The sequence below is a fragment of the Diachasmimorpha longicaudata genome, chromosome 14 (genome assembly GCF_034640455.1).
Source record: "Diachasmimorpha longicaudata isolate KC_UGA_2023 chromosome 14, iyDiaLong2, whole genome shotgun sequence".
Lineage (NCBI taxonomy): Eukaryota > Metazoa > Arthropoda > Insecta > Hymenoptera > Braconidae > Diachasmimorpha > Diachasmimorpha longicaudata.
The window spans coordinates 4,849,351-4,875,826 of NC_087238.1; the positions used below are offsets into that span (position 1 = coordinate 4,849,351).

The following is a 26,476-nucleotide window of genomic DNA, read 5'->3' on the forward strand; positions in this document are numbered from 1 at the left end:
GTATACTATACTGACATATATATCCCATTATGTATTTGCGTGCAACGAGCCTAACGGTAGATGTTTGTGTGTTCTGAACAGCTCTTATTGCCATTTTCATATTTGTAATGTGACTTTGTTTATGAAAAGCGAGTTATGTGATCATGTGAAATAATAATTATATCAGCAAAATAAATTTATAATCAGAACAGGAACAATGGGACCTCCTAAACGTGTGAGAAAAGACGGTGCGTATTTCCTAACCTCTCAACACCTGCAAAGGATCATAAACTGGGACAGGAAATAAACTTTCCTGGACAATCCCAGGAATTTAACATTCAATAATTTATTTACTTGCATTTTCTAGACTTTTTTTCATTTTTATTCAACAATCGAACAGGAATTCACAATTTCTCTCGATTTTATGACACAATTAGCAAATTTTCATAACCTTTGATCCAAAACATTTGTAGACCGAGGAAAATGGAAAAAAAGAAAGGAAGAAGAGGAGTACAACGAGGAGGATTTCGGTGATGGATTGGATACCGAGGGTATCCCAGATGCGGCGAAGAATGACGTCGAGAAATTGGACGAGAATGCCCTGGAGGATGAGTTCGGTGCCAAAGACTACAGATCTCAAATGATACTAAAGCCAGATAATACTTCCCGACCCCTCTGGGTGGCTCCAAATGGCCACATTTTCCTGGAATCATTTTCCCCAGTTTATAAACATGCTCACGACTTCCTGATCGCCATATCTGAGCCAGTATGTCGACCAGAGCACATTCATGAATACAAATTAACAGCTTATTCACTGTACGCTGCTGTTAGTGTTGGCCTCCAGACTCATGATATTATTGAATACCTGAAGAGACTCAGCAAAACGAGTATTCCTGATGGTATCGTGGAGTTCATACAGCTGTGTACTTTGTCGTATGGAAAAGTAAGAGAAATAATGTTTTAAGAATTCGAAAAAACGTTGTTTTAATTAATTTAATGAGTAGGTTCAACAAATTCGTAGTCCATTCTTCTGCTGCAATTTTTATCATTAAATGAAGATGTCTAATGTCTTCAGATCTTCAAGCACAAGCATTAAAAGGCTCTTTCCTCGAAATTTAGTTAAAATTTTGGTTCTTGAGGGAAGAGCTGATTTTTCGTCCGGAGGAAAAGATTCCGACTATTTTTTTGAAATAAGTGACCTGTTCCTTCTCTTGTTAACAACTGAATAATTTTTGGTAGGTAAAACTAGTCTTAAAGCACAACAAATACTTCGTCGAGTCGCCCTATCCCGACGTCCTCCAAAAGCTCCTGAAAGACCCGGTGATTCAAGAATGTCGTCTGCGCAAGGCAGTCGATGAAACCGACAAAGACGTCCTCATAACAAATATCCAAGGTAAGAACAAAGCCCTCCAGTTCGGTGGCAAATCCGTTCCCGAGACAAATCCTGGAGCTTCAGCAGGCCCGGACGGCTCGACTGACATTTCCGAGGCATCAGCCATCCCCGAGGACATCACGACGTTCTACGACAAAATCGATAAAGAGGACGAAGACGAGGAGGAAGAGCAGCAGTTGAAGACCGTAAGTTTCGAAGTGAATCAGGAGAAAATCGAAGTCATCCAGAAGAGGTGCATCGAGCTGGAGTATCCGCTGCTGGCAGAGTACGATTTCAGAAATGATACGGTGAACCCAGACATCAACATCGACCTGAAGCCCTCGGCTGTTCTTCGGCCGTACCAGGAGAAGAGCCTTCGTAAGATGTTTGGAAATGGTCGAGCTAGATCAGGAGTAATTGTCCTACCCTGTGGTGCAGGAAAGAGTTTAGTTGGGGTGACAGCCTGTTGTACAGTTCGTAAACGAGCCCTAGTTCTCTGCAACTCTGGTGTATCAGTGGAGCAGTGGAAGCAGCAGTTTAAGATGTGGTCGACCGCTGATGATTCGATGATCTGTCGTTTCACCAGTGAAGCAAAGGACAAACCAATGGGATGTGGAATCCTCGTGACAACTTATTCCATGATAACTCATACCCAGAAGAGGTCCTGGGAGGCTGAGCAAACCATGAAATGGCTGCAGGAACAGGAGTGGGGTATCATGGTGCTGGACGAGGTGCACACAATACCAGCTAAAATGTTCAGAAGAGTCCTGACAATTGTTCAGTCCCATTGTAAACTGGGTCTGACTGCCACACTCCTTCGAGAAGATGACAAAATAGCAGATTTGAATTTTTTGATTGGTCCAAAGCTCTACGAGGCTAATTGGCTTGAGCTGCAGAAGAGGGGATTCATTGCCAGGGTTCAGTGTGCTGAGGTCTGGTGTCCAATGACTCCAGAATTTTATCGTGAATATTTGTGCTGTAAAATGACGAGGAAATTGCTTCTCTATGTCATGAATCCTAATAAATTCAGGGCCTGTCAGTATCTGATCAAATACCATGAGAGGAGGGGCGACAAGACAATTGTCTTCTCCGATAACGTCTTCGCCCTCAAGCACTACGCCATAAAGATGAATAAACCCTACATTTATGGGCCTACCAGTCAGAATGAGAGAATTCAAATTCTCCAAAATTTCAAGTTCAACGTCAAAGTGAATACGATTTTCGTGAGTAAAGTTGCCGACACATCTTTCGATCTGCCTGAGGCCAATGTTTTGATACAGATATCATCGCATGGAGGGTCTAGGAGGCAGGAAGCCCAGAGATTGGGGAGAATTCTTCGAGCTAAAAAGGGAGCGATTGCAGAGGAGTACAACGCGTTCTTCTACACTCTTGTCTCTCAAGACACTATGGAGATGAATTACTCCCGAAAGAGACAGCGATTCCTTGTTAATCAGGGATATGCTTATAAGGTCATTACGAAACTTGCTGGGATGGATGGTGAGCCTGATATGTTTTACAAGACAAGGGAGGAACAGGGACAGCTTCTACAGCAAGTTCTGTCAGCCAGTGATACTGATGCTGATGAAGAGAGAATTCCTGGAGAGGGACCCAAAATTATTCGAAAGGTTGGAAACTTGGCGTCATTGTCTGGAGCTGATGATGCGGTTTATTACGAGTACAAGAAGTCAGCGTCGTCGTCGACTGCTAACAAGCATCCGTTGTTCAAGAAGTTCAGAGGATGATGACAAGATATTTGTATTTATTAGAAATAAATTTTTTTCATTTAGAACAATCCATGAGAGTGGACTTTTCGTTGATATTATTGAATTCGATAAATTCGATTGCATCTGGCCAGATGTTAAGGGTTCGTCTCATGCTCAATAAATAAAGAATAAATAAATGAAAAAATCGTTTTCTTTTGTTTTTTATTTGTCAAGAATGAGGTGAAGCATGTCTCTGATTGTTACATGCAGGAAATTGAGTAAAAATTTAGTTATCTCTTGTTATTAATGTAAATGTCTCGTATTTGATCGGTCAGCCATTCAATTGCTGGTTGGAGTCCCTCACCAGTGACTGCGTTGGTGGCACGAATGTGCCAGGGTTTGTTCTGAATTCTGTCGAGACCAAGACCAGCCACGAGTTTCACTGTCGTGAGGGAGTCTGGGAGATCCATTTTATTCGCTAAGAAGAGAATTGGAATTTTCCTACCTGCAAAATCATGCCAAAGAGTCAATAGATCACTTTTGATACTTTAGTTTATTTATTTGATTGTAGAAAATCAGTTGGAACTCACTGGCTACATCTGGATGTTGCAGAAGCATGTCCAACTCCTCTTTAGCCACGACTAGTCTCAATTTATCACTACTATCAATTATAAATATTATACCCTGACAGTCCTTGTAGTAGTGCTCCCAGAGAGACCGATATCGGTCGTGTCCGGACATGTCGAATGCTGTAAAGTGGACATTTTTGACTGAAAACAGAGAACAAAAGGCTTGCAATATATTTTCTAATCAGAGTGTCAGTGAATCTTTAAAGTTTCGTCCATTGGAAGAGGCGAGAGTGATTGGGGAGGGGGAGCTCAGCTGTCAGTTATGTTTTTGGCGGGACATACTTTGTGGTCATAAGTCAGACTGTCATTACATGATAACCTGGAGGGGTTTGGAATTATGGGGAGGAAAAGGGACTCGACGAACAGCGGGGATTCAGGGAAACAGAGGAGGAACGAGGAGACAAACAACCTTGATGATGATGGTGAGTTCATTCTGCTCCTAACCTCAAAATCTTAGAAAGAGTGGGACAATTCGACTGAATTCGAATGAATTGAGATGACAAAAGGGAATTAAACCGTTTCATAAACTTTTCGTGTTTGTTTTTCATTGAGAAATGACTGAAGATTCAGACAAATTTACTCATTCAGTCAATTTGGCCCTCATCTTCAATTTTAAAACATAAACAATATTTTTATGAACCTGTAGACTCCGTCAACAATGAGAAACGAGTTTTGAAGAGTCAAATAACAGAATTGGAGGATTTAATATCCGAAATCGAATTTTCCCTGAATTTACCCAAATTCGGGGACATTGAGAACCCGGAGGTTTCGGAGCCTCCAGCAGAGGAGCCGAAGAGGTCCTACAAATTGAAGAACCTAGACTACATCCTCCAGCATGAGTTGTACAAATTCTCCGGGCTCTATTGTACGAAATTCACGAAGCACGAGTACATATTCAACTTCTCGCCATTTTCGAAAGTCAAAGCTGATTCGTTATACACAGTTCAATTCTTCACGAATTCTGAAAAGGGTACAATGGGAAAGTACATCATGCCATCGAGTGGAGTGATGGAGAACATCCTCTCTGAGAGCCCCATTGACAAGCTGATGGGTCTAATTCCTTTCTTCAGAAATTGTAAACGACATCTAGACTGTTATGTGGACAGAAAAGAGCAGTACGATGAGCTCAGGGAGTTGACATCGGCTGTCAAGAACTTCCGGGTGGACTCTGATAGAGATTACGTCCTGATCATGTGCAGCTTTCTCCAGGTTTATCGAAAAAAATCAGATAATCTCATCGACATGACAGTTTATTTGTCCTACGATTATGGAAAGGCTAGGCCTAGTACTGTGAACGTCGACTGGAGCATGAAGAGAAAACCTAGTGAAGAGGACACCAAGGGGATGAGATCCTTCATGAAGATATTCAAGAGTTTAAGTCTAGTTGAGGGTTATCAACGCATCGTGAATTCCAGTCACGACATCTTCACCTGGCAACCGAGTGAGGTCGAACAGGACGACATATTGGATCTGAATAATGTGTCTGATGCGTCTGACGAGGAAGTAATGCCAGTGGGGCAGAGGGGGACTGCCAGAAAAAGACGAAGATCACAAACTCCAGAAGGAAGTGAAGCAGATGGAGAGGATGACCCCCAAGATCGAGAAGAGCTTCATGAAAAGAAGTCTCAGACGAAGAAGAGGGCGCGAAAAACAAAGGCAGTAGTTCAAAAAGGAAATAAAAAACCTGTAGATGAGGGAAATCCAATAGAACGAGAAAAGTCTTCTAAAAAAGTCACACAGAAATCAGTAAAGAAAAAGGGAGAGTCAAAACAAAAACTCGTGGAGCAGCAGAAAGTGAAGGAACCGCAGAAGTCGTCAGAGCCCTTCAGAAAACCCAAAACGAGGCAGAGCCTCTTGACATTTTCACGACGGCCAAAAAATCCTGAGGAAATCACCCGGACTGGGAAGGATCCCACCTCCAGGACTGTGTCTAGTACACCCATGACCAAAATCAGAGGAAAACGTGTGCATTCTCCAGGAGGAATCAGTCCAATCGTCGCTGATAAAAGTAGTATGAAGTCCCCAAGAGGAAGAGGAAGATCTCCAAAGACTACGAAACAGACGTAATCAATATTCAATGAAGAAATTTTTTTAAATTAAAAGATTGATGAAGTTCGACTAATCGAATGTAAATACTCTGATAATTATTATGATGATTGATCTGTGTAAATGCTCATCAGTCCTTCAATTCAAACTATAACTCCATGAAATCAAATGGCGATTGAGTATTGATTGTATAGTATTAAATATAATTGTGACATGGATGACAATGTCCAGACGTTATGCAACTTACATGCAAATTTTTCGACATTAAACCCAACAGTGGGTACAATGTCAATGCAACGGTCGTCCTCGCGTTTGAAATGATTTATTACCGTTGACTTACCACTGTTGTTAAGTCCAACAACTAACACATTAACTTCTTTTTTCTTTAATCCTAATAAATTCGCTAAACGATCGAACAATCTCATGTTAATGTTTCAATTCTCACACAACTGGAGTTCAAATGGAAATTGATTTTTTGCGCATTATTTCTGTCTTTTGTACTTTGAAAATCAATGTTTTTGTCTATTTTTACTCGTCCATTAAATTTTTTAAAGTTTCTGTCACACTAATGTCATCTCGTCGTGGTGAACACTATCGTATGCCTTCTGTTAAATCAATAACAAGAGAGTATAGTCCCCCCAGGTGATCGCAGGTGTAAGGACAATAGTTTGTGTCGAACACGTACGAATGAGGAACTCTAGCAAGTTTTGGTTATTTTCTTTAATTTATTCATAAAGCGTAGAGTTGAAATATATCAGGTAGAACATGCAGATTGAATGCGTTGGAAGGTAATACAATTAGAGGTGAATTTCTTAGGTCGTCGATTCTCGATTAAAAGCTGACTTTTCCCCGGACTTTGAAAAATCCCAGGGAATTTCTGTTGTGGATTATCGCTCCGAGGCCGAGGTAGTTTTCCACTATGAGCGGTTGACTAACGAAACTACAGGAGTCGGAGAGAGTTGTCGTTAGGGCTGACTGAAGGGCATCGACGTCGAATCTTGATATTTCTTCGTTCGACCCTGAATTGGAAAGTGGGATTATTATAAAAATCAATAGTGTAACTACTTGAAAATTACGTATGTTCGAATAATTAAGAATAAAAATGTCTGTCATTGTAAATTTCTTTTTTTTTCATGAAATTTCAGTAGCGAAATGATAGAACAAGATGAATCGACGTTTATCAGTCGAGTTTTCGAAGAATATCTCTGAATCTAAGGGAAATAGCGGATTTTTTGTCATTACATTTTTTGTAGTCCTCAATTCACTCTATAAAACAGGTCCTGACAAAAATGGCCCTATCTCCCTTGGAATCCGAGATATTTATCAAAAACTGACATATTTCGTTTTCACCAATTCGCTATTAATTTTCATTCTCTGATGAATATAAATTTTAAATTGAAATATTAAATTGAGAATGATGTTGATTCCTTCACCTTTATGCCAATAAAGCGGATGATTAGCAAACGTAATCCATGGAATACGTTTGCCAAAGGGATTCCACTTCTTCTCGAACGACAAGGGCTTCCCTTTGTTCCACATTATCCTCACCCCATTCATATTACGCTTTCTATAAATAGACAATGATTTTACTCATGTCATTATCCCAATTTTCATGAAGGGATGATCATGTACCTGGGTTCAAAGTGAATGTCAGTTCTCCCAGCAATCGATGACCACTGCTGACGTATCGCGCACTGGATAACCGATGACAATCCATCGGCAAATCCGTTTAGTCGACTGCAAGACAGCTTGCATATTTGTTTGCACGATAATTAATTGAATTTCATGGACTGTATGGTGGACTTACGGAGCAACTGAGGCAGCTGGATACTCCAGCTCCCCACAGGCCACTGTATCGACGTCTCCTAGAGGAATTCTATGGAACGCGATGACTTTTAATGATATGAAGTCGTATTTAACTGTTAGGATCGAGTTTTTTGTTAGGATGACGATCCTCTCTTTCTCAGTATCCCAGAGACTTATTCTGTGAGAAATTAATTGTTAATTAATGGAAACGACAGAACGGGACGAATTCCGATGGCGAAGGGCGACAGAATAAATCTAGAATGAATTGAATAAATTAAATGGGTGGAATAAATTAAATAAATTGTCTCCAAGAGATTTTCTCCGATATGAAAACAAACAAAAAGTTCACTGCCACGTACTCTGTCAACAACCAGGTGCCAACGATCTCATCAGTCTGATCCGTGAGGAGTGTCTCCTGACACTCCTTGATCGCCCTCTCAACAACTTCATTTCTGTCCGAGAAAAATGAATGAACGTCCACATGACGAAATGGAATGCTGGCGACATTTGGAGCTGATGATCTTGGTACATCTCTCGACGATGGCGCACGATCATACGCGTCTTTGACGTCTAATTGACACCAAAGGAGACTTTGATAATATCGAAGTGAGAAAATGAAACATTCAGGTCATTACCAGAATCATCGTTCTCCTTGGCAATCCTCAGAGTTGCTGCATCGAAGTTCACCATCTGCCCTTCATCATTATCCAGCTGATTATTCATCATCTTCATTAGGTTATTCGAATTAATATCCCAATGGAATCATCCACTCAACGAACGAATTTATCGATAAACAAATATCACTTCTGACACTTGATGTCATTGACACAAGTTCGACGTATTTTTCTTTTTAATTTTGACACCAGTGCATGACAGTTCGATAACGGCTCACCTTTTCAAAGTACATTTATCAGTTAAAGCAATCAAGTGACGTATCAAATGCGCAGACGATGAAAAAACTTACCCAACGCAGTCACTCGACTGCGCACGACTGGTGAAAATCACTTGGCAGGAATAATTGATAAAATAATTTCTTGAAAAATATTTTGTATTTTGGGGAAAATAATGTGATAAAATTTATTATCTCGATTTTATCAATCAAACTGAAAAATAAATACGTATTTACAATCACCAGGTTAATACAACATCGCCACTACCGCTGTAGAAATTGTAAATAAATCTGAAACAATATGCTCCTAATTTTTAACAATTTGTTTAGAGCTCTCTCTCTACAACAAGCGAAATAAGAAAATTTGCTGATTGCATTTATCAATATTATACGTATTGTCAGTCTTTTGCATACGTTTTATAACTCAAAAAACATTCGTGCCACACTCCAGTGAAAATAAATCTAACTTGGTACTTCACAGCCCGATTTCTATAACATAGACATACCTACGCTAAACATTATTACATCTTCGATTCGAGAAACTCATTATCACTCTGACAACTGGAGCAAGACAACTCTCCCAATAGTTCTCCCATAAAAATCTTCATAACCTAAAATTAAAAAACTGAAAGATTTACTTGTACGAATGAATGTCATCAAGCATGTTATCCGAGGACATGAGTGTGAGCCTGCGCTCCTGATGCATTCCTTTGGCATAATTTATCTGCTGCGATACCCACTTGGTGATCTCCTCAGTATCACACCTGACCTTTGGCCGCCTGAGAACTTCAGGGCCATCAAAACTAACTCCACCAGCAGAATCAATTCTTGATGTTAATTCGATGTAATACAAAGTGATGTCATTGCTCTCATTCACCTGAGTCGGTTGACACTGAACAAGATCAGCGAGACTGACCTCAGTGACGACAGTTTTTGTGCTGCCTGATATCACCCTGACCCTCTCATTAGATACCAGAATACTCAAATTTTCAATCCCACTGCAGAGGCTCTCATAGGCAACATAAAGTTCTGAGTAATCCCGTTGATTGATGCTGTAGAGGAACTCCTGTCCCTCTGCATGATGACAATTGTAGGGTGGAAGTAGTCCAGCAGGACCACTGGCAACCCTGGGGAGTCTGTCCCTCTTGGGAATGGCACGATGTGCACTTCTGGATGTTTCCCTGATTGCAGTAGCTGCTTCACTAGCTAAATCCAATACTCCAACCACCGGTTTAGTCACAGCACCGACAAAACCTTTACCAAATCCTGCGAAAAATCCTGTGAAACCCTCGTTAGCAGCTCCCTCGTATGTCTGTTTAAAAATACTGGTGACACCCCCTAGCAGGCCAAAGCCCAGGCCCTTGAATCCAGCTACCAGATGATCACCACTGCCAGTGGTATTCGTACGAATTCTCTGTCTCATTTCCTCATGACTCTCGTCCAATATCACTCTGCCAAGACCATCAGACAGAGACTCTGTTAATTTAGCTGCTGAGTTTGATAATCCATGAGTCACGTTCTTCACGAGAGTTGTCACACTCTTGTCGTGAATAAGCCCTGACACACCTTCCGACACGTCATTGACGAAGCCCAGGGGATTACCCAGGAAGTCCACGGAGCCCAAGATAACAGCTGCCTGCCACTTCAGCTCGTCCTTGTAGTGTTTTATGATGGAATGAATGAGAAATTGACTGCTCTCGAAGGGATGCTTCTTAACGAATGGCTCCAGTTCGATGGACGCGTCCTCAAATTTGATCAATGTCAACCCTAGTTTTCGTTTAACCGATTGAAGATGTCGGGGGAGTTTCGTCGTTGTTAAAACACTCAGTTTCACCTGACTCGGTACGAGCTTCAGAACACCGAAGTAGTACCTCCTGGCGTGGGCTGCTGACACCTGGGAGATGAGTCTCTGAGCCTTGAAGTCATTCTCATCAACAGGAACGTCATAATCAGAGCTACCAGTCCCCGCGAAAGCTGCGAGTTTCAGGATTAACCGCTCCTCGAGGTGAACGCAGAGAGGTTTTATGCTGACGATGAGGTGCTTGAAGATCTCTGCGTTTTGGTTTTGCGAGGGGAGTTTCTCTGTGGCGATGTCTATCGCCGGCCTCTCGACATTTTCCGGCCGAGATGGCCGGGTTATGTAGAGGACCGAGGTGCACTGGGCCTCGAAGAGCTGATTGTCGATTTGAACGTCGTCGACACTGAGGTTCAGGGTTGTATTTGAGGGGGTTTGGATCGTCTCGAAGGCGATTCCAACGAGACGAGCAAACAAAAGCTCCTCCACGGGTCTTCGGGATACAACTGACAGGCCGAGACCTGCAGGTAGATTAATGGCCAGCTGAAGCTCTGAAGATAGGGCCGAGGGATTTTTCAGGGATGAGTCCAATTGGCTGGGTCGCTGGGCAACTGCTATATGGGACCAGTCACGTTCTTCCAGGAGAGCGAATGTCTTTTTCTAAAAATGAGGATTGTTCGTTGTTTTTTGGATTGAATTCATAGTTATCGTTATTCATTACTATCAAAGGGATTTCAAAGTATTTTCTGAATGCAAAATCGAAATTTTCAGTAGCCAAATAGTCCAGGAAAAATATTTTCCAGGAGTGCTTCATTTGAGTCTAATTTTCATGTCACATTTTGTCAATAAAAACGGTAATTACTCTTTCTTTGATATCCAGAACTTGTATAACCCTAGTTGGTCCATCAGTGGTGACTCGAACCGAGAGAAACCCTGACCCAGGTCTCAATCGTTGTCTCCCAACTCTCTGTTCAATAGGCGGAGGATCGCTGTGGGTCTGGGGCCCCAGAACTGCCTCACTCCCTGACGATAAATTTAATCATGAGAATTGTCACAATTAAAACTGTACCGGAAGGTGATTTTAATTACTCATGTAGGTAAATATTATACAGATGCATTGATCGAGCATTCACACTAATGTATCCAACGGTGAAGCAACATGATATGAAAGGTGAAAATAAAAGCGGTGTAAAATGCATATTTAAATAACGCTGTGAGCGTATCTCTTATCTGTACGTACACATTTGCCAACGGGCGACACTGCCGCCTGGAAAATTTTTTTTTCACATCAATACATTTCATATTGAGCATTGCTATTGTTACTTTCAAAAATAAATTGCTTCAAGCCTCCAGAGGATTTCAGCAGGGAACATGTAAAACGAGATCAATTCAATTTGGAGTCCATGAATTCATTTTTCCTCAATTTTTCCTCTCTAGAAGGTTTTGATAAAAATTCCTGTTGATTTTTCCTTCTCAAATCATTAATTTCAAAATTCTGACCTCAAAAATGAAAGAAATCGTCTTGTCATATCGTTCCACTACCGAATTTAAAAAGAAAACTTCACAAAAGAAAACAAAAACGTATGACCCATGAATTAATCGCCCAAGCAACTGCGGACGAAATATAAAAAAAATGTTCAAACCTTCGTAAAGCCCCATGAATCCATCTTTGGACTGAACACACATGTTCTTGTGAGCACAGCAGAGTCTCCCATCGTCTGTGAACCTCCAGGTCTGTGTGGATCGTCTCCTTTGATCGGGTCTCCTCAAGGCCAAAGCACAGTAGGTAAAGGGTTGAGGAGCAGTACCAGCAATGTCCAGGACAAGAACACTATCCGGAATTCGGGAGTGTTTGTCTCTTGGAGGGCTGGATCCTTCGTGCTGCAGTTGTCCATCTCCAGTCATTCTCCATAACTGAGATCTGGCCCCATTCTGCTTCCTCCTGAGGGCAACCCACCCTCCAGGGCCAGCCTCAAGCACCAGTCTTTGTGTCTCTACGTCCAGAGGATCCATACCCCCCTCGCCAGTCCCCAAATCCCCATCGATTTTAAAAGTACCAGTGAACGCGATGTAAATAAAATTTTCATAAGTCAATCCTCGATTCTCCCCAAGGAGATTCAGGTCGTAGGAGCCTGTAACACCTCCAGGCGCAGTCACAGTTAACCCAGCACTTTGAGTCGGTTCATCGAGGGCATAAGGAACAGAGGAATGAGGTCTCACTGTCCACTGGAGGCTGTCAAGCACTCCAGCTTGATTAATTGTCAATGGAACTTCAGAAAAATTATCGACTCTTATTGGAGGTGGCATGGTGTTGGCATCTGTGAAGACGATGAAGTAAGTGCTCTCTTGAAGGACAACATCAACCCTCAGGAAATGCATCTTTCCCCCTGCATCCCTTATGTTGATCGTGAGGGAGTGATTTCCATCGAGAATAATCCCCCCAGACCACATGCAGTTAGGAACATCGATGATCCTGACACACAGGAGTTGATCCTTATCGAGTCTAGGCCAGTGAAAAGGCATATGACAGTCTGGCATAGCGGTGATGTACGTTGCTTGAGCATCAGGATGACTGACAGTTGTCGTGAAACATCTTTGTGCCAGTTCCAAGGTACACGATGATCTGTTATGTAATTGATACCTGGGAGACAGTGAAACAACAGTGGTTGCTCGGTACCTTCCCCTGGCAGTTCTTGTGGAGACTCCAATGAGGTACACGATATCAGGTCGTCCATCTCTCAGACTGATTCTCAGCCTGTGAACTTGAACACCTGGTTGCAGATGAAAATGCTGTGACCACTGGGACACACCGTTTTGATGGACCCCTGAACCAACCCTCACTGCCAACGTTCGGCTAGCCTCTTCATCACTGAAGGAGAATAATAAGGGAGCCACCATTCTGGCTCTCTCGTGCTCTTCAAACTGTCCAGCAGCTTCCGTTCCCCCACCCTCTTGCCTGAACACGAGTGGCAGTCCAGTTTTATTGACGATCCAGTAAGGAGCAGTGATGTTGATCTTGACAGCAGATCCTCTCTCGACAATGACAGTGGCATTGAGAAAGAGGATTCTCCCTGCTGAGTCTGTCAGCTTCATCCTCCCCACGAATGATGCCGATATCTGGGACAATAACAACGTTCCACTTCCAGGGTATCCATCAAGTTGAACAGTGATTTCGAGTTGTTCTCCAACATTGATACTGTGGAGATCAGCACTCATTCCAGGGCCGATTCTTCCAGTCTCAGTTGTCGATACTTGATACGACAATTCATGAGGCAGTAAATTCGTCAGAGTAACTGGAGGAAGAAGAGAAATGGTGTGGGCGGGAAGAATATTCTGTCCAGCATCGACGGGATAGTTGTCCCTCCTCACAGCCACACACATTCTGAATAAATTATTCTGATTGGTCCTGCAGGTGGTCAGCACCTCCACAACTTCCATCGGTTTCTTCACAAGAATCCACTCTATGGGCTCCATGGAGTACTGGAAAGCGTAGTTGGGATGTTGGGGCTTCAGGTACATTTTGACACTGGTGTGGGTCAAGGGTACAGACTTCACAGAGTGCGCAGGGATGTGAAGGACCTTCGTGCTGGAGTTTGCAACGTTCATAGGCCCTCCAAAGTACCCAAACTGACTAAATCCTAATTTTTCGAGTTTAATGTCGACTGGATGAGAGAGTTTATTCGCAAGCTGAAGAGCTGACCTGACTGTCACGAGTTTCCTTGCAGATCCTTCGAGTTCAACAGCAAAAACCACTCTAGCCTTCCCCGGTGAGGACCCCACCAGCTTCAGATCAGCGCTGGCATGGCGAAAGTAAACCCCAATCCTATCAACTGTCACTGGATCCACCGGCTTCCATCCCTCCACCAGAACAGCAATCTGGTGTCTTCTGACTTGATGCGTCGTCTGATGTCGAAGTTTTCCCCTCTCCTCGAAGGTAAAAGGAATTGTCTCCCCTGAAGGCACTTCACACCAGGTTTTATCTTTGATAAGATTGCTATCATCATTGAAGTGTTCGTTAATCTGACACACGTCATCAGCCACTGCAATGAACGTCTTGAACCACAATTTAGCTCCAGTTTCGTTCTTCAGGGCGAAGGGAACGAATGGAGAACGTATCCTGTAATTTCCCTGGAGGTTGTTCAACGACGAAGAGGACGATTTTGATACCGTGGAATCGTGCTTATTGCTCAGATAATAATCCTGAGTCCAGTTGTCCTTGACGAGACTCACAAGTTCCACCAGAGTCGAAGTGACATTAACATTCACAGAATCCTCTGACTGCACCTGTACCTGCAGCCTCTTGGCATTCAACGTATTCCCAACACTGTGCTCCCACCTAGCACCGGTTTTCCAGGGCTCGATGAAGGGTTCCCATCCACTCAAGACTCTATTGTAATAATCGACCCCAAAAGTAGCTCTCATGGAGCCTGGACCCTCCAACACCTGCCGCAGACCAAAGTCCATGAGGACGAGTTCAGCTAATGGTACATCAGCATCTCTGCAGTCATCAATGACACAGATCCTCAGACAGTTTGTCTCAACCTCAATAATCTGAATTCCACTCTTCGAACGATTGTCCTCAGCATTGGGAACTGCATGCTGTGTCAGCCACAAGGCAGCATCATCAAGTTGACCATTGCAAACATCCAAAGCAGCTTCACAATCGGTTTCAGCAAATCCCAGAGCAGATAACTTCATTATGTGGCTCTTGGCGTTGGCTGGGGGCCCTGACATTGACCTCTGCTTGGCCCAGAGGGTCTGCTTAGGCAGAGAATTCACCATTCTTCCAAACATTGTCACATCGTGATAGCTTAGCTTAACATTCAGGGGTTGTAGTTGAATTTCCAAGGCTTTTTCTCTTGTCAATTCGACACTGGCGCCCACTGGATCGATGATGGACAAAGCTGTCTCCTCTTCCATTCCCAGAATGCAGGAGTACAACTCACAGTGGGATAGATTACACGACAATGGCTTCTCCCCATCCTGTGGATGAGACCTGTAAGCCAGGACTGCTGTGCACTTGAGGATGACTGCGTTAGTGTCCCACAGGGATGTGTCCTCCACAATGACAAGTTCAGAGTCCGTTAAATTGAGTTTTAATTCAAAGGGAGAAGAAGTTGTCGAGGTGTCAGTCTCGTGGGGGACGAGAGGAGGTCTGGAGATGTCTATCGGTTCTGGATCTGGTGAATTTAGTATCAGAAAATCTTTGACAGCCTCCCACCAGTCTAAAATAGCTGTCAGCCTCATGCTGTGCAGAAGAATAGTCGTTGCTGCATGATTCTTCCTTCTCCTGTGATGAATCTCAGCTTGAACTCTGTCTTCAATTCCGCCAAAGTTCTTCAACGGCTGGAGAATGCTCGTGAAGATGTTGGAACGTTTATTAACCGGCTCGTCCTGAAACCTCGTGTCAATGACCGAAATCTCCTGAGACACTAGATCAATATCTTGTGATCCATCGCTCAGAGAGTCCAGAGTTAACCTGGATTTGATAAAATTGACACAGGCGAGTGCTGCGATCCCATGATTGGGATGAAGTTTCACAGCTACATTGACAATATCAAGAATAATGCATGACTTTGTCCAGACTTTTCCACCAACTGCCTCCTCAGTCATGAAATATTCAGTGGCATCCTGCAGATCCTCCAAGAACAGGAGAATGTCATCCAAATTCTCGCCAATATTGTGAGCCAGAAGACCCCTGATGAGCATGTACTGAGCTGGATCCAGTGCACAATTCATCGTTGATAAAGTCCCATGAATACTCAGGTCTGCGATATCCCTGCTGATATAGGTGTCAAGATTCCTCTCGATTCTCAAGCTCCAATGACACTTCTCTGTCAACAGAGAGGGTCCCAATTTCTTCAGATAGAAACCCCCAATCATCAAGATATCATCATCATCCTCGTTGTTGTCATAATTATTTCTGTCTGAAGACTGTCTAATCCTCTGAGCAGCGTAAACGTCCATATTCACCAGTTCCAGGTGCATGATGTCCAGAAGACACTGAGGTGAGTCCTTGGAGTGATGGAAGGAATTGTGAGCAGTCAACTCTCCTAGATCAAGAACAGCCAGTTTGTCTGATTGAGAGCTAACTGGCAGAAGGATGACTGGGGCACCTGCATGAAGCTCCAGAGACAATCTCGTTCCCCGAGTCTGTTCCATTGATAAAACTGGCACTTCCCCGGACCTGAGATTCTGCATGACTGCCCTCAACTGGGAGAAGTGTCTGAAGAATGCCTGAAGTTCAGCGACGAATCGTTGGGTGTGAACGTAATGCACTGACGACATTTGGAGTTTAAGTTTGGCGTCGTGAGGCAGTTTCCTGGAGTCCTCGTAGCTCGAGTACTGAAAATTCAGAGCTTTTCTCCCTGATGATAAAAATCTCTCCCTGTAAAACCTGCCATGGGGTGTCAGATCCAACAGTGACATTGAACCCAGTGATCCAGAGACCTTGGACTTACCCAAGGCCTTGACAATAGTCATACTAGCGTTAGATATATTCGCCTTTGCAATTTCTCTATTAGTTCTCGTGAGAACAAGTGTCAACGATCGAATCTCAATTTCTGTGTGCGAATCAAGTTCTTTCATGGTACCAGAGGAATCAGTATATTCATTCACTGGGCCATTAGCTGCAGTTGCAGTTGATGTAGTTGCAAGAGAGGTAGTTGATGCTGCTAAATCCCTAGTCCGTGTGGAAATCCTCGAATTCACTTGACTCGTACCAATGCCAAAGAAGTCCAGAACTATCATCCAAGATTCAACACTGACAACGAGATCTAGACAGTTGAAATCAATGCAGACAGACTTCTGGAGAATTGGACGAAGAGATTCAGGGGTTTTAGGGTGAATTTCCGTCATTGTAATGCTGATTAAGACGAGATTCTCCTCACAAGTGATGGCTCCAGGAGATGGTGGAGGAGTGTTGGGGGTGCCAACGAGGGAAGAGGCCTTCCTCCAGTGGGCAGGAATAGTTCCATACAGAGTATCTGTCTCTAGCCTGTCGGGGAGGCTACCCCTGCCATGCTCGCTCCTCCATTTTTTATTGAAAGCGAGATCCGGACAAGATCTCGAGACCCCCAGAGGCACTTTTGCACGTGTCGGGGCAGAGGACTGCATCATCGATCTGTGTCTCGAGCCAATCGGACAGAGAAGATCTTCCATGAGGAGGGACCTGAGAGAAACTTGAGTCGTTGAATCATTCATCGAGAGCTTCTCGTACTTCATCACAAATTCCTGCATGGAAAGCTCCACCAGGGGCTGCTCCGAGTGATCCTGCTTGAGCTGAATACTGAGTGTCGGAAGTTCGAACAGAACTTTCATCGCGACTTGAAATGATTTTTGAGAGTAAGTTTTGGCAGTTGATGTGCTCTCCGTTGGAGGGATATTTGTTGAAGTTGATTGAGGGGCTGAAAATATCACGTGAACAGTGTCCAGAAGTTGTTCGTACTGACTCCTTGATAACGAGACTTTTAAGGGGGTGATAACACCCCCGTGAACTTGCACAATTGGCTGTTGAGAGCTCGTCTGAAAATCCTGATCCAGAAGAAATCCTGAGCTGTGAAGGGAAACTATAAATCCCTTCTCAACGACTATCTTCAAGGACGTGTCATGTAGGATTGGTCTTCCAGACTCTTTGCAGCTGTACATGTCATCTGCCCTCAAAGGTAAAGTCGTTCCAGTGATGTGAGAGAGTTTTGAGCTGACATCCAATGAATACAAGTTGATATCTCTGACGTCAAGACTGACAGTGAGTTTGGAATCATCGGAAGGTTCGTGCTGAAGGGACATTGTCCCCAGATGAGCAACAAACACTTGAGTACTGTGTGAAGACCTGGGGATCACCAGAACGGGGCTGTCAAGTACGACATCTAGTTTTAATTTTAGAATACCAGAGGTGGCATCCATGTCCTGAGAGAAGCTGGGGAGTCTCTTTCTCTGGGGTCCAGTCCAATCTTCATGAACAAGTCCCATTGCCATATCAGTGGCAGCAGCTCCAATGTGTCTGGCAAGATTACTCAAGTACTGTTTAAACTCATCCGCACATGATCTCATTTCCGATATGAGATGGGGAGCGTGTGTATACCAGACACTTCCAACTCTGACAGCGATGTTGACACTGTCCAGTTGTCCACTGCCATCAGCAGTGGAATTTCTACTAGCTGAAAAGCTGAAAGCCTCTGGTTGATTCGACAGCCCTGACATACGTTCAAAAGGATCGTGTGAGGGATTGCACAGGGGATCCCTTCCCACGCTGATGATCCTCTGATGAGTTTTCCCAATTAACGTTTGATCAAGTACTTGAAGACCTCCTAGAGACCCTGATATCGACGTATTCGTGGCCAATGTCGCTTGAATTCTAGCATCAGACATCGTGGCTGTGGCTATTTTTTGACCAATCAGATGACTGTCCTGCATAACTGCTCTCAAAAGTAGAACATTCAACCTGTGAAAGTCAAACGTGATTTCTGTCCTCTCTGGCTTTCCCTCCACCGTCAGACTAACGATCGAATCCTGTCTGGTGATTTTTTTATTCTTCGGTACTTTCGACGGTGGGAGCAGTCGTCGGACGAACCCTATCAACTCCACGATAGTCTCCTGATTGGCAATGATATCAAGATTATTGAATTGAATACTGGCGACCCTCAGGGTCTCCAGAGGATCCTCAATCACGGTCAACTCAACGACGATCAAGGCCTCGCTGTCTAGTTGATCCAGCCCCATCAGTGAATTATTCCTGGGGGAGAACAGATTCTTCGTGTCATGAGCGAGATTCGATAAAGCCCGAGTTAAAGCTACTGGTGATGTCAGTCTCCTAGGGACGGTAGGATCGGGGGATCCTGGGGACACTGGAGATACTGGAGACGTTGGTTCAGAGTCCTTCAAACTTCCTGAAACACTGTCCATCCCCACGTGCTTGTGGCTGGCTACCAGAAGTTCAAAATCAGGACCAAATTCTTGCATCGCGTCTACCAGGAGAAGACCATGAACTGACAACGAGACACTGACGTCAGCTGGCCTCTTGGTCATAGCAGCTTTCACCCCAGAGACTTGAAGTTCAGCGACACTCCTTCCCCTCGATTGCAACTCAAAGGTCATCTGATCGATCATGAATTGTATCATCATAGCGTGATTCATTGTTTTATCGAAGGTCTCCTCTTTCTTCGGGCTCTCAGGCTCCCCAGGATCACTAAACTGCGAGGAAGGTCCCTCGGATCCACCAGACAAGCTCGTTATCAACTGATTGGACATGGATCTGATCGCCTCGACCTTCTGCTCGTTCACGTGGACAACAAGTCTTGGCAAATTTCCCGATATCGTTAGGGATGGAAACTGGGGATCAACTGTGGAGACAACTCTTCTTTCAATTTGAAGGGAAATAGTGAATCTCTCTAAAACGTGAAGGGTCGACATTCCCCTAGTCCTCGCGTGCTTCCAATTGTCTTTGACTTTCCCCACGAGCACCTGGAGATCCGACAAATATATGCTGTACTGGTCGTACAATTTGTGATGAATAGCAGACTCAGATATCCCTTGGAAATCCTGAATGGAGCCATTTTCCTGGCTTCCTGGTGGTGTAGAACACGGCGTCTGAAATCTCTCGTCTTCGTCATCCTCGTCTCGTTCCAAATCTTTAACATCTTTTGTCTGACTGAAGTCGTTGATGTCGTCTTCACTAGTGGGTGATCCGGGCCTCAATATAACCTTCTTGTTATTAATACCATTCGTCAGATGGAGTCTTCCGAAGTCAACCACCACCACAGCTGCAGTGGACTCTTGAAAATTTTCGACTAGAAGAATCTGAGGAGCTGAAATATTAAATTGCAAATCCCAAGATGATCTGTAAACGAAATCTCCCTCGAGAATTTGCTCCCAATTTTTCATCAGTTGCCTTCGTGTTCTCCTCTTCATCGCCTGAAGCCTAGGATTACTCGAATTCCTGTGAGGTCTGCTGACAAAGTCCACGAGCCACTTGATCGCAACAGCATTATAAACAACATCCAGAGACCTCGTGTTCAGACTCAACGAATGATCAGTGGTAACATGAAACGGTTTTTTCTCGTAAATCAATTCGAAAAGTGGCTGTTGAGAGTTCTGATGTGCCACGAGTTTCTCTGAAGATGATCTCAATCGAGAGTTACAAACCGGAAGTGTCTGCGGTTGAATCAAAATTGGAAACATTGAGTTGACTGTCAGGAAATCATGTAGATAGAGGGCTCCGAGGCTGAGGGAGAACTTGTGGGAGCCAGACCTGGGACGCGACTCATAACTCAGAACAACTCTTTCGAACTGAAGCTCCATAACGACTTTATCCCCAGCATTATCTTTAGCCTTAGTACACAAGGAGATGGCGCCCTTGGAAAGTGTGAAATTAAACTGTCCAAATACAGTGTCTCTCCTGAGAAGTGTATTGTCATCAATAGTATCAGCAAGAACATCCAGAAGTTCTCCATCAAAAGTTGAGGAGCCAGATTGACTAGAATTTGTATTACTCTGTGGTGCCTTTGAGTACCACCCCCACCACTGTGGAAACCACTGTACGAGCATTCCTCGAGCTGCTGGAGAACTGGCCTCAGCCTCTGGGGGTTTTGTTGGCACAGGTGGTCTGACGTTCGTCATAGCGAGCTCCCTGAGTACCCTCAGCTGATCATAACTGAGTTCATACTCAATCCTCTCCTTTCTGGATGTGGCATCAGGTGAGAGAATGGTTGTTGGTGTGGCCAAGATCCTCTGATAAGTCTTTACATAAAATACATTGTCCATTCCTTTATTATAAATATCGTTCCACGTGGGTTTTGGCATCAGAGCTTTTCTTCCAAGATGACAACGAACAGCATACTTCCACCACTCCTTTGGGCTCTCTGATATCGATAAATGAGGTCGACATCTTCGTTGCCTTCTTCTTCGTTCTATATCCTCCAGTTCCTTGATACATTTCACAATTTGCTCGTACTGTTCATCGGTGATAATCAGTGGCACCTGATCCAGCTGAAGATCCACGACAATTCTAGGTCTGTTGATGGATCTGAGGGGCTTTTCACAGCGATCTCTCTTGATCCTGGCGCAAGCACTCACTGGTGGCAGTATGTACTTCCACAGGGTGCTCTTGGATTCGTTCATAGCGACTGCAAGATCCCCAAGATTGAGGTTTCCAAACATCTGGGATGAGTCCAAGTGATTCCAGTAGATAGAGAGCCCATCGAGTTCCATCAGCTTGAACGATGCGTCGTTGAAGTTCCACGAGGTAGATCCGGGTATCCAACTGGCGTCACAACTCTGGGCTGACAGGGCCTTGATGGTTATCCCCAGCGCCACCCCAGACTTCTCTGATAATTCTGGTGTCACGTTGTCCTCGTAGCGAAGGTGAACATCTTTTATGTTCAATTGGAGGTTCTCGAGTATGTTCGTAACCAAAGATGTGCCGTAGTTTAACCAAGAGCTGTAGCTCGAGGCATAGTAACCTGGATCTCGTTCGATTGAAGCACGCCATCGTGCTTCCAGAGAGTCTAGTTTACTGTGCTTGTATTCCTGCAGAATTTGCTCCTCCACTTCACTGTCGTATTCCTCGACGTTGATGGGTCCAGCCACCAGGTACAGTTGTTCGATTGCTATCACCCATGAGGCAGATCTGATCTGTCGGACGGGGATTTGCAGACGAACTTTACCGATAAATCCGGCTTTTATCTCAATGGGGAGACCTATGTGTCGAAGGGCTTCTTTTTTCAGGGGAAGGTTCTCAAGCTCGACTTCACCTGTCAATTTTAAGAATTATATCTTAATAATTAACAGTTCAGTCTTGGGAGACGAGCTGAGAGATAAGTGTTTGATAAAATTTCTTGGAAATACTCTGAGAGCAACAATTTAGAGTGATTCTACATTTGTGTATTGTTAGGCAGATTGGGAACAGTTAGAAGTGCCAAGAGTTCGGTGAATTCAGTGACTAGAAATTTTTCTGTCAGCTACGACTGACAGTTCTGACGGAATACTCTTGAGTCTTAATATATCGTAAATGATGTCATCTAGGGGAATTTGTGTGGGAGGAATTTTCACGAACAAAAACATTGATTGACGAATATTTAATGTGTTAATTGGAAGAATAGGGTAATTTCACCTGAGAGGAGAGCAATGCTCAGCTGATCTGTATTTAAATTCTCGACGTATTTTCCCAGGTAATTGTTCAGCACCCAGGCAACGAGTCCCTCCAGCATTTTTGTAAATACGTATAAACTTTTACAATTGTTGATGCAATCATTGGATATAAAGATACAATGGAATCCTCGGTTTTTAGGCTAGAACGGTTAGAACTGGGTAATTTGGTAATTCAGACGTTCAGGGGGTCTTAGACTGTTGAATTGTTGATTAATTTGTGCCCGAGTCCAGGTACCACAGATTTTCTTCGTTACTTTCGTGACTTCGGGGTTTTGTAACTACCAAAAAGTGACTTTTCGAAATAAACATTGCGCGATTGTGGAAATAACTGATAAGTGGTCTGCTGTATCGACTGGGTAGAATAGTATTCGCATGAGTTCATGGAAAAAGAGGATGGAAGCAAGTTGTGGGTCATCTTCTGGGGGTTTGGCTGACACCTGGAGGATAGTAGTACCTCAATCCAGAAGAGATCGCTTATGTTGGATTTTTAATTATTTATTTAGGAATAAATGAGATAATAGCGAAATATTTTATGTTCAGTACAAATGTCTACAAACGTACTACAAACGATAGAATCAGTTCATTATGCGAAAAAAAATTACTCATCAGCTATCTACATACGAATCTACTTTAGTGCATCCTCTTAGGCTGAAGGAGCCACAACAAGACAAGAGACAGACAGTCCACAGTGCTTGTAATATTCTCTCAATAAAACTAAATAAAAACTGCATGAGTTGACCAAATTTCATTTACTTCTTATTCATTACTTCATCGGTCGAATCTCTCACGGTTGATAAATTTGTAGTGTCTATTCCATTCGTGAACAATATTCGGGAGAGTTGATGTTGATGAACATCGAGTTCACTTTTCGCTTCGCGAAATGACACAGCGCTTCAATTAGTTTGAATTTCAGTGAAAAATTGAGGACAGATATTTGTCAATGAATTCCTTTAAATAATTAATTTTTTTGTGAGCGTTGTGAATTGCATTCGATTGGTATTTCGAGAGTGTCTTCTCCAGTTGTCAATAATCAAAAAAATGGAGTGACAAGTGCTCAGCTGACGCCCAAAACATCAACAATTTAGGGAAAAAATTGCAAATCGACGTTGAGGTCAATGTTCGAGGGTAAATTCTGGTGATTATTATTATTTTTTTATGATGATCAACATTTCTTTATTCAAACAAAGAGAAAATTGAATTGGAATTTAATTAATTATTCCATTTAATTATGTGTCAACTTTTTATTCATCTGTATTCAGAAATTTAAAATATATAATATAATTTTTTTGCAATTATCTTATATTTTATACTTTTGTAAACATTAGAATTTTTTTTTCTCAGTTTTGACATGCCATTTGTATCTACATAATTGCATGGACTATCAACGATTGACAGTCTAATAATATTAATGATTGTTTCAAGATAGATAGAAATGGAACCTCCTCCACCAAATCCACCTCCGCAGAATGTACCACCTGGAAATACTGGAGACAACAGTGACAATGTTGGAAGGTTGTTCAGAAAAATTCCAAAATTTTAACTGTTCTCACTCGATGAAAATACTATTAACGAATCTGTTTATGCTCCTATAGTTGTCTACTGCTCCGTTATGCCAGTCAAAATTCCCTGGACGAGAGTTCACAAAAGCACATCCCGAGGGAGAGTGGCAAGGACAAACCACCGTACAGAAATCATCATCACACGAATCGAGCTTTTGATGTGATAAATGCAATGAGAAAGTGAGTTCATAGGATCATAAGTATTATAAAAATCCTCCTAAATAATCGCACCACTGAATTATTCCCTGGGCTTGTGGATTTGCGAATGAATTATCTCACAGATTTTTCCACTTTCCATAAATCTATTTATTGACGTACAACGATGTCAATCAATTAACTAATTAAATTCATTAGGCAATCAAATGATAGAATAGTGAGTACAGAATTTTCGAATGACTCTCAGTCTCTCTAAAATTATTGGCACAAACGTTTTGCTGATTTACGAAGGAAATATATTTTTCTCCTTTCCATTCAGACAAAATTTATTATGCGACGTAATATTGGAGGCTGACGGTGGAGTAGACGTAGCAGCCCACAAAATGGTGCTTGCAGCATGCAGTCCATATTTTTACGCGATGTTCACGAGTTTTGAGGAGCGCGATCAGCGACGAATAAAGCTGCAAGGTGTCGATCATGCAGCCTTGGAGTTACTGGTTGATTATGTATACACAGCTGAGGTACATGTCACTGAGGAGAATGTACAAGTTTTACTTCCAGCAGCGAATTTACTGCAACTGACTGATGTCAGGGATGCATGCTGTGATTTCCTGCAAGCACAGCTGCATCCGTCAAACTGTTTGGGAATTCGAGCGTTTGCTGACCTTCATGGATGTTTAGAACTCCTGGCGCATGCTGACACTTACATCGAACAGCATTTTTCGTGAGTAGGAATCATTCCATTTTCCTGTAGAATTAGAATTCCATTTGTGGAAAAATATTTAGAGTCAGTGGGTCAAAAGACAGTTTATATTTACAAATATTCCAGAAACGAAATGTAAATTCGTTTGAGATTAGAAATGAAATTCACACGAGGCGATGATTAACAGATTATTTAAAATTTTCAAAGGTTAGTTATTATTTTTATCGGTCATTATCACCAGAGGAAAATTATTATTCTTCTGAATATGTGGGGTGATCACAAAAAAATGGTAAACAGAAGTAAAAAAAATTGTTGACAAATTCATTTTTACTTGAATCACGTCAAAAAACACGTTTTTACATTGTCTTATTTCAAAATTCAATTAAGCCCTTTGGAATACTGTTTTTTAACTCTAGGGAAGTGGTCGAAGGTGAAGAGTTCCTGACATTGGCGCCTGAACAAGTGGCTAAATTAATCTGCAGCGATAGATTGACAGTGCCATCCGAAGAAAAAGTATTTGAATGTGTTATATCCTGGGTCCACTCTGACATGGAAACCCGTCAGAGTCATTTGGCTCAACTGATGGAGCACGTGAGACTGCCTCTGCTCTCTCAGGAATACCTGGTGCAGCGGGTAGAGGAAGAACCACTTCTCAAAGCGAATTTGCAATGTAAAGACTTTCTGATCGAGGCATTGAAATATCATTTACTCAAGGGCGAGCAGAAGTCTCTGTTCAAAACCCCCAGGACTAAACCCAGACAACCAAGGGGTTTGCCCAAAGTTCTCCTCGTTGTTGGAGGACAAGCACCGAAGGCAATCAGAAGTGTCGAGTGTTATGATTTTAAAGAAGAAAGATGGTATCAAGTGGCTGAACTGCCAACACGCAGATGCCGAGCTGGTTTATCAGTCCTAGCAGGTCGTGTTTATGCTGTGGGTGGATTCAACGGCTCCTTGCGAGTCCGCACAGTGGACGTTTACGATGGAGCAGCTGATCAGTGGTCAGCGTGTGCTGGTATGGAGGCAAGACGATCAACTCTAGGTGTAGCAGTCCTTGGAAATTGTATTTACGCTGTTGGTGGCTTTGATGGTACCAGTGGTCTCAATTCAGCTGAAGTTTACGATCCGAGAACCCACGAGTGGCGAATGATTTCGCCGATGTTGACACGACGAAGTTCAGTTGGTGTTGGTGTTGTCAAAGGACTCCTCTACGCTGTCGGTGGTTACGATGGTATATCTCGACAGTGTCTGTCAAGCGTCGAGTGTTACAATCCAGAGAAGGACAAGTGGAAACCAGTTGCTGAAATGTCAGCGAGAAGAAGTGGCGCTGGTGTTGGTGTTCTTGATGGAATACTTTATGCTGTTGGAGGACACGATGGGCCACTTGTGAGAAAAAGCGTTGAGGCGTACAATCCCGAGACAAATCAATGGTCATCTATTGCTGATATGACCCTCTGTCGACGAAATGCTGGTGTGGTAACCCTGAATGGCCTCCTCTATGTTGTGGGAGGTGACGACGGCACCTCAAATCTCTCCTCCGTGGAGGTGTATTCACCCCGCACTAATACCTGGACAACTCTCCCTAGCTCAATGTCCATCGGTCGAAGTTACGCTGGCGTTGCCATAATCGACAAGCCCCAAGCTCCCCCATCATCGATATGAGGTTTGCAAACCGCTGGGTATTCCAAAGATCCC

At 43.2% G+C, this 26,476-nt stretch overlaps 6 protein-coding genes across 13 annotated transcripts; 3 read left to right on the top strand and 3 right to left on the bottom strand.

The window, feature by feature from the left end:
* Positions 1-23: 23 nt before the first annotated feature.
* LOC135169059 (general transcription and DNA repair factor IIH helicase subunit XPB) lies at positions 24-3,260 on the top strand. The gene is made up of 3 exons (XM_064133757.1): positions 24-227; positions 453-922; positions 1,219-3,260. The coding sequence occupies exons 1-3, from the start codon at positions 197-199 to the stop codon at positions 3,091-3,093; spliced, it is 2,376 nt and encodes a 791-aa protein (XP_063989827.1). The 5' UTR covers positions 24-196; the 3' UTR covers positions 3,094-3,260.
* On the bottom strand, positions 3,260-6,281 carry LOC135169075 (ADP-ribosylation factor-like protein 6). 4 transcript variants are annotated; one of them, XM_064133794.1, is made up of 3 exons: positions 6,070-6,281; positions 3,645-3,803; positions 3,260-3,559 (listed from the first exon to the last, which is right to left on the bottom strand). In XM_064133794.1, exons 1-3 carry the CDS (start codon positions 6,152-6,154, stop codon positions 3,345-3,347), a joined length of 459 nt encoding a protein of 152 aa, XP_063989864.1. In that variant the 5' UTR covers positions 6,155-6,281; the 3' UTR covers positions 3,260-3,344. The 4 variants fall into 4 exon arrangements, with proteins under 4 accessions (XP_063989864.1, XP_063989863.1, XP_063989860.1 ...); XM_064133793.1 differs by having other exon boundaries at positions 3,645-3,824; XM_064133790.1 differs by having other exon boundaries at positions 5,977-6,281.
* Positions 3,845-5,971, top strand: LOC135169064 (uncharacterized). The gene is made up of 2 exons (XM_064133767.1): positions 3,845-4,105; positions 4,330-5,971. Exons 1-2 carry the CDS (start codon positions 4,021-4,023, stop codon positions 5,748-5,750), a joined length of 1,506 nt encoding a protein of 501 aa, XP_063989837.1. The 5' UTR covers positions 3,845-4,020; the 3' UTR covers positions 5,751-5,971.
* Positions 6,282-6,434: 153 nt separating the features above from the next.
* On the bottom strand, positions 6,435-9,040 carry LOC135169069 (tumor protein p63-regulated gene 1-like protein). The gene is made up of 7 exons (XM_064133780.1): positions 8,500-9,040; positions 8,171-8,427; positions 7,895-8,105; positions 7,537-7,713; positions 7,362-7,466; positions 7,163-7,296; positions 6,435-6,748 (listed from the first exon to the last, which is right to left on the bottom strand). The coding sequence occupies exons 2-7, from the start codon at positions 8,265-8,267 to the stop codon at positions 6,561-6,563; spliced, it is 912 nt and encodes a 303-aa protein (XP_063989850.1). The 5' UTR covers positions 8,268-8,427; positions 8,500-9,040; the 3' UTR covers positions 6,435-6,560.
* LOC135169056 (intermembrane lipid transfer protein Vps13D) lies at positions 8,580-22,676 on the bottom strand. Of its 2 annotated transcripts, XM_064133751.1 has the most exons (5): positions 22,329-22,676; positions 11,863-21,969; positions 11,460-11,486; positions 11,082-11,242; positions 8,580-10,879 (listed from the first exon to the last, which is right to left on the bottom strand). In XM_064133751.1, exons 1-5 carry the CDS (start codon positions 22,423-22,425, stop codon positions 9,059-9,061), a joined length of 12,213 nt encoding a protein of 4,070 aa, XP_063989821.1. In that variant the 5' UTR covers positions 22,426-22,676; the 3' UTR covers positions 8,580-9,058. The 2 variants fall into 2 exon arrangements, with proteins under 2 accessions (XP_063989821.1, XP_063989822.1); XM_064133752.1 differs by lacking the exon at positions 11,460-11,486.
* Positions 22,677-22,692: 16 nt separating this feature from the next.
* Positions 22,693-26,443, top strand: LOC135169060 (ring canal kelch homolog). Of its 4 annotated transcripts, none has more exons than XM_064133759.1 (5): positions 22,693-23,501; positions 23,789-23,878; positions 23,959-24,105; positions 24,401-24,805; positions 25,201-26,443. In XM_064133759.1, exons 2-5 carry the CDS (start codon positions 23,799-23,801, stop codon positions 26,441-26,443), a joined length of 1,875 nt encoding a protein of 624 aa, XP_063989829.1. In that variant the 5' UTR covers positions 22,693-23,501; positions 23,789-23,798. The 4 variants fall into 4 exon arrangements, with proteins under 4 accessions (XP_063989829.1, XP_063989831.1, XP_063989830.1 ...); XM_064133761.1 differs by having other exon boundaries at positions 22,693-23,491; XM_064133760.1 differs by having other exon boundaries at positions 22,693-23,491; positions 23,793-23,878.
* The last annotated feature ends 33 nt before the right edge of the window (positions 26,444-26,476 follow it).

What these genes read in the sequence shown, in the direction of transcription:
- LOC135169069 (XM_064133780.1), bottom strand. Translation starts at nt 8,267, where the DNA reads ATGAAGATGATGAATAATCAGCTGGATAATGATGAAGGGCAGATGGTG. An exon ending in CAAGGAGAACGATGATTCTG is followed by an intron (nt 8,106 to 8,170) that starts GTAATGACCTGA and finishes GGTGTCAATTAG; the next exon opens with ACGTCAAAGACGCGTATGAT. An exon ending in CCAGCTGCCTCAGTTGCTCC is followed by an intron (nt 7,467 to 7,536) that starts GTAAGTCCACCA and finishes GCTGTCTTGCAG; the next exon opens with TCGACTAAACGGATTTGCCG.
- LOC135169075 (XM_064133789.1), bottom strand. Translation starts at nt 6,154, where the DNA reads ATGAGATTGTTCGATCGTTTAGCGAATTTATTAGGATTAAAGAAAAAA. An exon ending in TAATGTCGAAAAATTTGCAT is followed by an intron (nt 3,825 to 5,976) that starts GTAAGTTGCATA and finishes CTCTGTTTTCAG; the next exon opens with TCAAAAATGTCCACTTTACA. An exon ending in GCAACATCCAGATGTAGCCA is followed by an intron (nt 3,560 to 3,644) that starts GTGAGTTCCAAC and finishes ATGATTTTGCAG; the next exon opens with GTAGGAAAATTCCAATTCTC.
- LOC135169064 (XM_064133767.1), top strand. Translation starts at nt 4,021, where the DNA reads ATGGGGAGGAAAAGGGACTCGACGAACAGCGGGGATTCAGGGAAACAG. An exon ending in AAACAACCTTGATGATGATG is followed by an intron (nt 4,106 to 4,329) that starts GTGAGTTCATTC and finishes ATGAACCTGTAG; the next exon opens with ACTCCGTCAACAATGAGAAA.
- LOC135169059 (XM_064133757.1), top strand. Translation starts at nt 197, where the DNA reads ATGGGACCTCCTAAACGTGTGAGAAAAGACG. An exon ending in TAAACGTGTGAGAAAAGACG is followed by an intron (nt 228 to 452) that starts GTGCGTATTTCC and finishes AAACATTTGTAG; the next exon opens with ACCGAGGAAAATGGAAAAAA. An exon ending in GTACTTTGTCGTATGGAAAA is followed by an intron (nt 923 to 1,218) that starts GTAAGAGAAATA and finishes AATTTTTGGTAG; the next exon opens with GTAAAACTAGTCTTAAAGCA.
- LOC135169060 (XM_064133759.1), top strand. Translation starts at nt 23,799, where the DNA reads ATGGAACCTCCTCCACCAAATCCACCTCCGCAGAATGTACCACCTGGA. An exon ending in AACAGTGACAATGTTGGAAG is followed by an intron (nt 23,879 to 23,958) that starts GTTGTTCAGAAA and finishes ATGCTCCTATAG; the next exon opens with TTGTCTACTGCTCCGTTATG. An exon ending in GTGATAAATGCAATGAGAAA is followed by an intron (nt 24,106 to 24,400) that starts GTGAGTTCATAG and finishes CTTTCCATTCAG; the next exon opens with ACAAAATTTATTATGCGACG.
- LOC135169056 (XM_064133751.1), bottom strand. Translation starts at nt 22,425, where the DNA reads ATGCTGGAGGGACTCGTTGCCTGGGTGCTGAACAATTACCTGGGAAAA. An exon ending in GAGCATTGCTCTCCTCTCAG is followed by an intron (nt 21,970 to 22,328) that starts GTGAAATTACCC and finishes TAAAATTGACAG; the next exon opens with GTGAAGTCGAGCTTGAGAAC. An exon ending in TGTCGCCCGTTGGCAAATGT is followed by an intron (nt 11,243 to 11,459) that starts GTACGTACAGAT and finishes ATTTATCGTCAG; the next exon opens with GGAGTGAGGCAGTTCTGGGG.